The sequence below is a fragment of the Antechinus flavipes genome, chromosome 6 (genome assembly GCF_016432865.1).
Source record: "Antechinus flavipes isolate AdamAnt ecotype Samford, QLD, Australia chromosome 6, AdamAnt_v2, whole genome shotgun sequence".
Classification (NCBI taxonomy): domain Eukaryota; kingdom Metazoa; phylum Chordata; class Mammalia; order Dasyuromorphia; family Dasyuridae; genus Antechinus; species Antechinus flavipes.
In genome coordinates, this window is record NC_067403.1 from 85,710,581 (window position 1) to 85,723,290 (window position 12,710).

General features: G+C 30.7%; 1 protein-coding gene across 1 annotated transcript in view; it reads left to right on the top strand.

Moving 5' to 3' along the window:
* The window catches only part of GLRB (glycine receptor beta), a 102,991-nt gene that overhangs the window by 66,276 nt on the left and 24,005 nt on the right, over positions 1–12,710 (top strand). The window contains exon 8 of the mRNA XM_051964384.1: positions 2,445–2,597. Coding sequence (XP_051820344.1) covers positions 2,445–2,597 — 153 coding nt within the window. The remainder of the gene's footprint in view (positions 1–2,444; positions 2,598–12,710) is intronic.

A 12,710-nucleotide genomic window follows, 5' to 3' on the forward strand; every position in this document is an offset into this window, starting at 1 on the left:
TACACTTATGAATAAATTATCCTACATTTAAAATGAATAGAACTCCCTAAATTAAGGAAGTTCTTTATAGTTTATAGTTTATAATGTTTTTGTAGGAAATAAATGATTTAAAGAATTAATAAAAGTAATTTCCACAATACAATTACTTTTTTAACTTCTTAGAGCATTACTTTTTCCATCAACAAGATATGCCATCTTTCAATTTATATGATTGCTTTATAGATGACTATTTGGTACCAATGAGCCAAAAATTTCATATGTTTTGCAATACTTTATTACATATTTTCTTTTCTTTAATGTTGAAGTTTGGCTATCATAAGAAATGATAATTTTTAGATCAGAAATGATGTATTACCAATGTCACCAAATCATCTTCAGCAAAAAACAATTAGCAATTTACAACATGAGCACAGTGATGTTTATGGAGTATTGAGCAAAATATCAGATACAGATGCAGAGCTTATATTTTAAAAGGAATTTCCCCCAGATGGTACTTTTCCCAAAAATGTTGAATTGAGATGATTATAATTCATTGTGTGCATGGAAGCAAAAGAAAAAAAATGACATTTTATGTCATATAGCATTTTTCTTTTTAATTTAATAAATAAATTTGTAATTTATCAGAAGAATCTGTGGTGAGTCAACTAATGTAAAATTTATGACATTAAACTTTACCTACTTTTTAATTTTATTTAGAAATGAAGAACAAGCTCTTCCTATTTAAAACATCTTTCAGAAATATTTTTTGTCTTAAATGTCATAATAAAGGTAATTTTAAGTATGAAATTTGAGAAACTTATCTATTTGAATATAAAATCAAGTTATGATGAGAAAATATTCCATTTTTCCTGGAAAAATTGCTTTACTTTCAAATTAATTGTCACTGTTACCTCAGTGGGTTGGATCAATATGGAAACATAAAGCTGAAATATTTATCAAAGTTGGGAAAATAATGAATGTAAAAGCTTGGCTGGGGAAAAAGTCATATCAACAAATATGGACATTATTTTGATAATGTTTTCTCAAATTTTAGAGGAAAAATCCCCATCAGTGACAGAACATATTTTCCTCCTATGAGTGAAATAAATTTCTGCCAATTAATTATTAATTAAATTCTCTGAAATAAGATTCACCTTTGAAATCCTTGAATTGGAAATGTATTTTTGATTTATAAAATAAATAAGTAATTAGTGAACTCTATTTGCTTTATCTGCATGGCAGTACTTAACTGAATATTCTAAATCTCTCTCTCTCCTACTGTATTCTCTTTCTCTTTCTCCTTCACTCCCTCCTTCCCCCCCCTCTGCATCTGTCTCTCTCTTTTCCTCCTTTACTTTTCCCCCTAAAATACACATGGTATTAGTAACAAAAATAAGTTCCAGTGCCAGCATCTGACAAACATTTCTCATAAAAATTTATCATCTAAATCTCTAAAATGTTCCTCTGTGTGTTTTACTGCTGAAATCATCCAGGTATCCATCTGCAAGACTCTTCAGTGAGTAGTGTGTACCCTTTACCAAAGATTTGGTCTCAATCTGCCTCAAAACACAAATTGTATCAAAATTGCCATTCAATGTCTATTAAATGTCTATTAAATGATTAAAAAATAAGTCATTTCCAAATAAGCAATATTGCACTGAACTGAGACCATATCTTGAAAATCTGTCAAATTTGTTGAGGGAACACAGCACTGTGACTTTTATATATCTCATATAAAAAAGGTGATTAGGTAATTATCTGCAACATAAAATGCCATAATCTAATGGAGGCTGTTTGAAATATTATGTAGAAAAGACTGAAATCCCTCTAAGTCTGAGTAATGGGTGTCCTGAAGCAGTGATATATTTTGGAGATGTTCCACATGATTGACAATTACAAACATATGTTGTGGGTTTATCCAAAGAGAAGATTTGGGTGTTGCACTTTGTATATAACCAAAAAAAGCTCTAAAAAGACAAATTCTGCATTTCCTTCTTTCTCATAATATGAAAAAGGAAAATGTTAGACTAGGTAATTTTTTTTTTTAACAACTAATGATGTCCATTCTAAGACCCAAACTCTTAATGCCTTTTAAGATTTATTGATGCCAACACTATTATCTTAAGTGAAAAGAGAATACTGAGTCATCACAAATAAATGAATTTTAGCTTAATTTATTTCTCAATATAAGAACATATTAAAATTGATTATTTGTTCAGTATGTATTTCAATATGTCAGTGTAGAAAAAAATGAAAACTAGAAGCATCAGGGGGAAAATGTTATTACCACTATCAAAAAATTGGAGAAAAATGACAATATGAAAAAATTTATTTTTTGTTCAACTTAACACAAAATTTCTTCTCAATATTTTTTAAATGTTAACAATATGGGATTTGGACAGTAGTAATGCCTGATAGTATTGCTTCTTAACAATTTGTAACATGCATGTATTTGATTTTGAAAGGCTATTACACATGTGTAGAAGTAATCTTTACACTGAGAAGACAAGTGGGATTTTACATGATGGGTGTATATGCCCCTACTCTGCTTATCGTGGTCCTGTCTTGGCTATCATTTTGGATCAATCCTGACGCAAGTGCTGCAAGAGTACCATTGGGTAATGTAGCCCTTCCCTCTTATTTATTTTATGTATTAAAAGTCTTCAAGGCCTTTGTTTTCCTATGTTCTGGTAGCTTCTTACAATATAAAACCAATTCTCTAGAACTAAGATATTTTGCAAATCTTTCAAGTAATTAATTCAATATAAATCAATACACACTTTTTATTTGATAAGTGGAACTTAAAATAGAAAATAACATGAGAAATAATCTATATTAACTTGTCCTTTTTATATATGGGAAAATTGAGTCTTTCTAAGGGGAAATGACTTCCGAAGATCATAATGTCAAATTAGGAATATAACCCAGATATCCAGGTGCCCTAGCTTCCATATATATGAAGGTTTTTCTAGATAATTAAAGTTTGTTCCTATAAAGTTGTTTCCAAACTACTTAAAATTAATTAACTAAAAATAGTTAATTATAGCAGTCTTTCTAAAATAAACTAGATATATGCCTACCTTAAAAAGTAGAATTTACTGAAAATAAATTAAACTTTTTTTTGATGACTCATGGCCATCCCTATGAATATTAATATATACTGCAATGATTCAGCAATGTTCTCAGGGGTTTTGAAAAAGGTAGCATTACTTGTCCACCCTATAATAAATAGTCTGTGAGTGTTGTACTTTTATGTCCTGTGTTATAACAGATAGAGCTATCTTTTAGAAAAATAGTGGAGCTTTCTTTATTGATTTTCTTTAATAGTATCATAGTCTATCTTTCCTTGCATCATAAATGTCAACTATCACTGAGGTTTTTGTAGATGGATTTTATCAATTCTATCTTTTTATGTTGTCTTCAGACCATTTTCTTATCACTTCAAGGGTTTTATTTCCATTCCATTATTTTAAAAATATATTTATATATATTTACTTTTTAACATTAATTTTCTAAAAATTTTAGTTCCAAATTCTGAACCTTCCTCCCACCAATGCCCCCATTGCTTGAGAAGGCAAAAACAAAAAAATTGATAATACATGTAAAATCACACAAAATATATTTACATATTAACTATATTGCAAAAGAAAACAACAAAAATAAAGTAAATAAGTATGATTCAAACTATACTCAGAATTGACTGGTTCTCTGTCTAGAAATGTATAACATTTTTCAAATCATATTTCTTTGGAATTGTCTTGTCTAGCTGTTGTGATGATAGTAGCAAAGTCTCACAGCTGATCATCTTTACAATAATGTTGTTGCTATTTCTGATATTCTCCAGATTCTGCAAACTTTACTTTGCATCAAATTATATAAATCTATCCAGGTTTTTCTGAAACCATCCTTTTAGTTATTTCTTACAGCACAATAGTATTCTATCACTGTCATATATAACAAATTATTCATCCATTGCCCCAATTAATGCTTATCCTGTCTTCAATTCTTTATCTCACAAAAACAGGTATAATTTTACTTTTATACAAATAGATAATTTTCCCTTTTTATTGATTTTTGGATGGAGATACAGACCTAGTAATGATATTGCTGCATGAAAGGATATGCATAATTTTGTAGTCCTTTGGGTATTATTCCAAATTGTTCTCCAGAATAGTTGGACTGTTTCACCACTCCACCAACAGTACATTAGTATCCTGATTTTACCATGTCCCTTCAGCATTTTCATTTTTATATGTTTTTTTCATATTATCCAATCTGAAATATGTGAGCTAATATCTCAGATTTCTTTTAATTTGGATTTCTCTAATCATTATTTAGAGCATTTTTTTAATGTGACTATTGATGGTTTCATTTCTTCTTCTGAAAACTGGCTGTTCATTTTCTTTGACAATTTATCAACTGGGAAATGGATCATTTTTTTTTTTTTTAGTAAATTTGGTTTAGTTCCTTATTGTTTCAGAAATAATATATTTATCTGAGAAATTCTGTTTCCTGTTGGTTTTCCAATTTCCACCCAATTTTTACTGTATTAGTTTTGGTTGTTCAATTCCTTTTAATTCTATGAAATAAAAATAATCTATTTTATTTTTTATGATCATCTCTAGCTACTGTATACTTTTCCATTCTCTTCTCATTAACTTATTTTAAATTTTATTTTATTGTTAACTCATGAAATAAAACAAGCATTTCCACAACATAATATATTTTTTAAATGATTGTGCATAAAACTGAAAATCTATTATGTACAACTTGCTATTTTTTTAAAGTATATAATAAAATCTTCCAGGAGTCAAAATGATGGAGCACATAGTGAATCATTATATTGCTTCCTTATATGCCACCAAACAACCATAAAATTGTGCCCCCAAACAAATCTAAGACAAGAAGCGTCCCAGTAAGGCAGTAGCAAGTCCTACCTCAACAAACCAGCCGGGGATCCTGAGCCCCAGTGCAGTGCAGCAGGCCAGTACTTGTGATGTATCTCAGCAGCAAACTCCAACTCCAAAAGTAGAGTCATAAGCAAACAAGCAATCTCCAGGAGCCAGAACTCTTCTTGTTTTAGCACAATCCCAGGGAAATTCAGAAACATTTCACTGGCCTTAGCCCCAGACACCAGCACTGGAACCCTGGTTCAATCCTTGATTAGCTGTTAAACCATTACAGCCTCTTTCAGGGTCAGACCTCCTCCCCACCCATTTTCTCAGTGAACATCAGACACAAAGATATCCTGTGGACTTCAGGGCAATATTAGTGTGGCAGCAGATAAACAGCTGGGTCCTGTAGTGCCCAGCATTAGACATTTGAGACTGTGCTCTTTCCATCCCACAAACAGAGCTCAAAATAAAAGGAATAAAAGGTAAAAAAAAAGTTGGAACAAAAACAACAAAAAAGACCACATTCATAGTTATTATGTTGATAGGGAAAGTCAAGATACAAACTCAGATGAGGACAATGATGTCAAAATGAGCAAAATTCTAAAGAAAAATGGGAAGTAGTCTCAAGCCCAGAAAGTACTCATGGAAGAGCTCAAAAAGAAACTTAAAATCATATGAAAGAGGTAGAAGAAAGATGGGGAAAAGAATGAGAGAGATGCTAGAGAATTATGAAAAATGAGTCAACAGCTTGGGAGAAAAAAAAATTGCTTAAAAAGTAGAATTGACCAAATGGAAAAGAAGAATCAAAAATCCTGCAAACTACTTTTTAAAAGTTGTTAAGCCAGGTGAAAGTAATGACTGTATGAGATATCAAGAACTAATCAAATAACTTCAAAAGATGAAAAAGTAGAAGAAAATGTAAAATACCTCATTGGAAATTAATTGACTTGGAAAACAGATTCAGGAGAGACACTGTCAAAATCACTGGACTGCCTGGAAGCTATAATCAAATGGAAGATCTAGCTACCATCTTTAAAGAATGTCCTAGAGCAAGAGGTCAAAATAGACATTAAGAGAATTCACCAATCACCTTAGGAAAGAGATCCCAAAATAAAAACTCCAAGGAACATTATTGCCAGATTTCAGTACTATCAATTCAAGGAAATTATGCAACAAGTGCAAGAAATAAACAGTTCAAATATTGTGGAGCCATAATCAGGATTACAAAGGACTTTGTAGCTGCAATATTTAAGGAGCATGATATTCTGGAAGGCAAAGGAGTTAAGAATGCTATGAAAAAACAACTACCTAATGCAATTAAACAAAATCTTTTAAAGGACAATAATTCCATTCAATGATATAGAAAGAATCAAGCCTCCATAAAAGACCAGAACTGAAGAAAAAAATTGATCTCCAATATTAAGACCCAAGAAAAGTGTCATAAGGTAATAAAAGGAAAGAAAACAAGGATTCAATGGAACTGATGTTTACATTCCTACATGGAAAGATGATACTTATAATTCTTTAAAATTATGTCACTAATGATATAGCTAGAAGGAATATATATATAGAGAGAGAGTATAGGTATATGGTAAATCATAAGAAATAAAATAAAATAAATAATTACGGTATGAGTCAGAGAAGTTGCAGAAGGAAAAGAGAAATAGAATGGATTAGGTGTGAAGAGTATGAAAAAACCTATTATAATCAAGGGAAGATGGGGAAGTGGGCAAGTAGCAGCTAATGACTCTAGACCATCAAGAATTAATCAAACAAATTCAAACAAAAAAATAGAAGAAAATGTAACATCCCTTCATTAGAAAATAATTCTGGAGAATAAATGCTGGAGAGGCACTGTCAGAATTACTGGATTGCCTGAAATCTGTAATCAAGAAATTGCCTGAGCCACCAGTATTGATGGGTAATATTCATAATAAGTTGAATATAAAAAATCCGAGGGGAAGACTGACAAAAGGAGAAAGCAGATCACAGGAGGTCATAGATAGAAGCAAAACATTGATGAGGAGGGTAAGAGTGAAAGGAAAAAAAGGACAAACAAGAAGGAAAATAGGATGGAAAGTATAAGTCTGTACTAGCTCTCTGGAGGCCTCAGCATCAGCCAGAGTCAGGATAAGGTCTTTAAGGGGAAAAGCAGGCAAACTGCCAGGAGTTTTGCCAAAGATCACTTCTTGATTCTGGAGTCCAGAATCTCCATCTTTCTCCTCCTTCTCCTGCAGCCAAGTGAGTCTTTGGCATCTGTCACCCCACCCTCTAATCCTTGCCTATGATTATCTTAACTCCAAACATTGAGCCAGCACCAAAAGTGAGAAGGGCCATTTCCCCAAACATGCTAATAGAGTCCTTGCCTTATATTGAATAGATAATTAGTGCTTGTTTGTCTGATTCAAGCACACCTTTTTCAGAGTTTCAGCCCTTTACAGAAAAGAAATACATAGAAATCATAACTGCATGTGAAATGGGATAAACTCTCCCATAAAACAGAAACAGATAACAGAATATTTTTTAAATTACTACAATAAATATATTGTTTACAAAGAACATACATGAAGAAGAGAGACACACAAAGAGTAAAAGAAAGGGGTTAGAACATAATCTATTATGTTTCCAGCTAAGGTAAAACAAACAAAAAAACTATGAGTAGTAATCCTAATTTCAGATAAGGCAAAAGCAAAAATAAACCTAATTAAGAGAGGTAAGGAAGAAAACTATTACTAACTAAAAGATATCATAGACAATGAAGTATTATCACACACATGTGTGTATGTATATTCACCAAGTGATTAAACATCCAAATTGTTTTTTAATATTGCGTAAATTTTATTGATCTAGGTATTTTATATTTTTCTACTTAATGGGATTGTTTCAATTACCTCTAAAGATAATTTTCAACCTTTATTTTTATAAGATTTTGATTTTCACTTTTCCCTCTGCCTTTCCCCACTACCCTCCCCAATACAGCAAGCAATCTGATATTAGTTATACATGTATAATTATATTAAACATAATTCCATGTAAATCAAGAGAAATCAAAACAAAAGGGAAAAAAACACAAGAAAGAAAAAAAAAGTAGAAATAGTATGCTTTGATTTGCATTTAGACTTCATAGTTCTTTCTCTAAGTATGGATGACATTTTCCATCATGAGTCTTTCAGAATTGTTTTAGGTCAATTTTGCTGAAAAGAGCCAAGTCTAGCAAATTTCACCATCACACAGTGTTGCTGATATTGTGTATAGTGTTCCCCTGATTCTGCTCACTTCACTCTGTATCATTTCATGTAAGTCTTTATAAGATTCCCCCCATCCCCCCGAAATCTACCTTCTTATCATTTGTTATAAAACAATTATATCGTATTATTTCCAAATATCACAATTTGTCCAGCCATAATGTAAATAATGGATATCCCCCTGTTTTCCAATTTTTGTCACCAAAAAGATAGCTGCTATAAATATAATATTTTGTGCATTTGGGTCATTTTCCTTTTTTTTTTTTTTGTATGATATCTTTGGGATGTAAACCTAGAAGTGGTATTGTTGAATCAAAGGATTTGCAGTTTTATGACCTTTTGGGCATAGTTCCAAATCATTCTCTAAAATGGTTGGATTAGTTCAGGACACCAGCAAAAATGCATTAGTGTTCCAATTTTCCAAGAATCCCTTTAATATCAATCATATTACTTCTCTATCATATTAACCAATTAGATGTGAAATGGTACCTCAGAGTTATTTTAATTTGAGATTTAGATCATTTTTTCCACATGATTATAAGTAACTTTTATTTCTTCTTTTCTGTTCCTATCCACTGATCATTTATCAATAGGGGACTGGCTTGTATTCTTCTAAATTTGACTTAGTTCTCTATAAATTTGAGAAATTAGGCCATTATCAGAAATACTAGTTATAAAAAACAAAAAACAAAAACAAAAAACAGTTTCTCAACTTTCTGCTTCCCTTTTTATCTTGGTTGCATTGACTTTGTTTGTACCATCCAAATCCTTTAAGAAGAAATTAAGTGAATTACAGATTTAAAACCAAACAAGAGATAGATTTTATTAAATTAAAAATATTTTGCACAAACAAAACTAATTAATCCAAGATTAGAAGGAAAACAGAAAGCTGGGAAACAATCTTACAGCACATGTCTCTGATAAAAGATTCCTTTTCTCAAATATATAGAGAATTGAATTTATAAAAATACAAGATATTCCCCCATTGATAAATGGTCAAAGGATATGAATAGGGAGTTTTCAGATGAAGAAATCAAAACTATCTAGAGGAATATGAAATAATGATCTAAATCACTTTTGATTAGAAAATGCAAATTAAAACTTTGACTAATTTGGAAATATGCTCTGCATGATAGCACATATATAAACTATATCATGTTGTCTACCATTTTAGGAAAAGGGGATGAAAGGAAGAGAAAAATTTAGATCTCAAAATCATGTAAAACTGAATGCTAAAAACTGTCATCACATGTAATTGGGAAATACTGTTATATGTATTTCTGTGTGTAAACAGATATCTATATCTAAAGTTATGTATGTCTTTTTTCCCTCCCCACATCTCCACCCTGAAGGTGGCTACCATTAAACACAAATATATACACAGCATATACACACAAACAAATACACATACATATGTATAATTATTCTATATATACTTTATTAGTTATTTCTTTGTATGCAGATAGCATATTTTTTCATATGCCCTTGTTAGTTAATTGGGTATTGATAATATTCAAAATGACTTTGTTGCCTAAAGTTATTCTTAAACCAATACTGCTGTTTACAATATTCTCTTGGGTCTATTCATTTCACTCATCATTATTTTGTGCAAGTCTATCCATGCTTTTTTTCCTAAAATTAATAAGTCCATTTTTTTATGAAACAGTAGTATTCCCTCAAGTACTTATGATATAACACTTTATGTCTAAATCATTTATCCATTTGTCTTTGTTTTGGCATAAAATATAAGATGTTTGTTTTACCTATTTTTTCACCCCCAAACTGCTTTCCAGAACCCCCAGGATTTTTTTTTCAAAATGATGAATTCTTATTTCCAAATTTTGGATCTTTGCATTTATCAAACACTAGCTTACTATGGTCATTATACAGTCATTTATATAGTTATTTATCATCATCACATATTATTTGCTTAGTCTATTCCATTTATCCATTATTGTATTATTTTTGCCCAGTACCAGATTGTTTTGATAATTATTATTTTGCATTATAGTTTCAAATTTGACACAAATAGATCATGTTCCTTCAGATTTACCCCCTTTTTCTTGATATTCTCATTTTTAAATTGCAATTTTTTATTTGTTTCTAATTATATGACATTCCTTGGTAGCATGATTAGTAGGGTACCAAATAAGTAAGTTAACTTAGGTAATATAAGAACTCTGACAAGAGAAAGAGTGATGGAGAATAATGTTTTAGTGTAACAGAACATATAATATTTATCAATTGTTTGCAACCTTATATGTGTATGATTCATGGTACTAATTATAATGGCAATCTTAAAGATCACAGATCATAGATTACCATAATAAATATAATAATGAAAAGTTTTGAAATATGACAAAAATTTCCAAAATGTGACACAGAAAAATGAAGTAATAATATAATCTTATAAAAATGTACCTGATAGATTTCTTTAATTCAGGATTACCACAGACTTTCAATTGGTTAAAGACACAGTATTTGTAAAGCACAGGAAAGCACAGGAAAGTGAAGTAATGAATGAGAGACAATAAAATGAGATATATTTGTACCCATTTTCTTGAATGCTGTTTTGACTGCATTCCACAAATTTTGATATATTGTTTCATTGTTATAATTCTCTTTTTTAATTTGTAAGCATTAAGTAAGTAAGTAGCTTTTTATTTTTCCAAATACATGGAAAGCTAGTTTTCAACAATCACTTTTGCAAAAGCTTGTGTTTCAAATTTTTCTTCCTTGGCTCTGCCCCATTCTCTCAAGCAGCCAACAATCCAATATAACTTAAAAATATCTTCTAAATATATTTCTACGTTCATCATGCTGTACAAGAAAAATCAGATCAAAAGGTGAAAGAAAAAATGAGAAAAGAAAAAAATACAAGCAAACAACAACAACAACAAAGGGTGAAAATACTATTATTTGTTCCATATTCAGCCTTCATAATTCTCTCTCTGGATGTGGATGTTTCTTTCCATTACAAACCAATTGGAATTGCTTGAATCATCTCCTTGTTGAAAAGAGTCAAGTCCATCTTAGTTGATTATCACATAATCTTCTTGTTGTGTTCCTTTAGTTCTACTCACTTCACTTAGCACCAGTTCATTTAAGTCTCTGGATACTTTTCTGAAATCAGTCTGCTTGTAATTTCTTATAGAACAATGATAATCTGTTAACTTCATATACCATAACTTATTCAGCCATTCCCCAACCTATGTGCATTCATTCAATTTCCAGTTCCTTGCCACTATAAAAGGGGCTGTTACAAACATTTTTCCCCACATATAGGCCCTTTCCCCCCCTTTTTTATGATCTCTTTGGGATACAGCCCCAGTAGTAAACCTAGTGGATCAAAGGGTATATACATTCTGATAGCTCTTTAGGCATAGTTTCAAATTACTCTCCAGAATGGTTGAATCGATTCTTAACTCCACCAATAATGTGTTATAATGTGTTCCAGTATTTCCACAATCCCTCTGACAATTCTCATTATCTTTTCCTGTCATCTTAGTCAATCTGAAAGGCATGAAATAGTATCTTAGAACTGACTGTCCATTTCTTTAATCAATAATGATTTAGAGCATTTTTTATATGAGTAGAAATGGTTTTAATTTTATTGTCTAGTCAATTCAACATATATTACAAGTAATGATACCTTTATCAGGAACACTATCTGTAAAAAATAATTCCCAACTTTCTGCTTCCCTTCTAATCTTTGCTGCATTGGTTTTGTATGTACAATTTTTTTTAATTTAATGTAATCAAAACTATCCATTTTGTATGTCATAATGTTCTCTAGTTCTTATTTGGCTATAATCCTTCACAGATTGGACAGTTCTCCATAGAACTATCCCTTGTTCTTCTAATTTGCTTATAGTATCACCCTTTATGTTTAAATCATGAACCCATTTCAACCTTCTCTTTGTATAGAGTATTAGATGTTGGTCAATGCCTACTTTCAGCCATACTATTTTCCAGTATTACCAGCAATTTTTGTCAAATAGTGAGTTCTCATCCCAGAAGCTGGAATCTTTGGATTTATAAAACATTAGATTACTATAGTTATTGACTACTGTCTCTTATGAACCTAGCCTATTTCACTGATCTGCTGTTCTATTCTTAGCCAGTACAATATGATTTTGATGACCACTACTTTATAACATAGTTTTAGGAATGGTACAGCTAGGTCACTGTCCTTTTCATTTTTTTATTAATCCATTTGATTTGTTTGACCTTTTGTTCTTTCAGATTAATTTTGTTATTATTTTTTCTAACTCTATAAAGTAATGTCTTGGCAATTTGGTTTGTATGGCACTGAATAAGTAGATTAATTTAGGTAGAATTGTCATTTTTATTATATTAGGTTGGCCTACCCATGAGCACATGATATTCTTCCAATTGTTTAGATCTAAATTTATTTTGTTAAAAATGTTTTGTAATTGTATTCATATAATTTTTGGCTTTGTCTTGCAAGGTAGACTCCCTAATATTGTATATTTTAAATAGGATTTCTCTTTTTATCTTTTGCTGAACTTTGCTGGCAACATACAGAAATGACAATGATTTATGTGGGTTTATTGTAATTCTCTTGAAT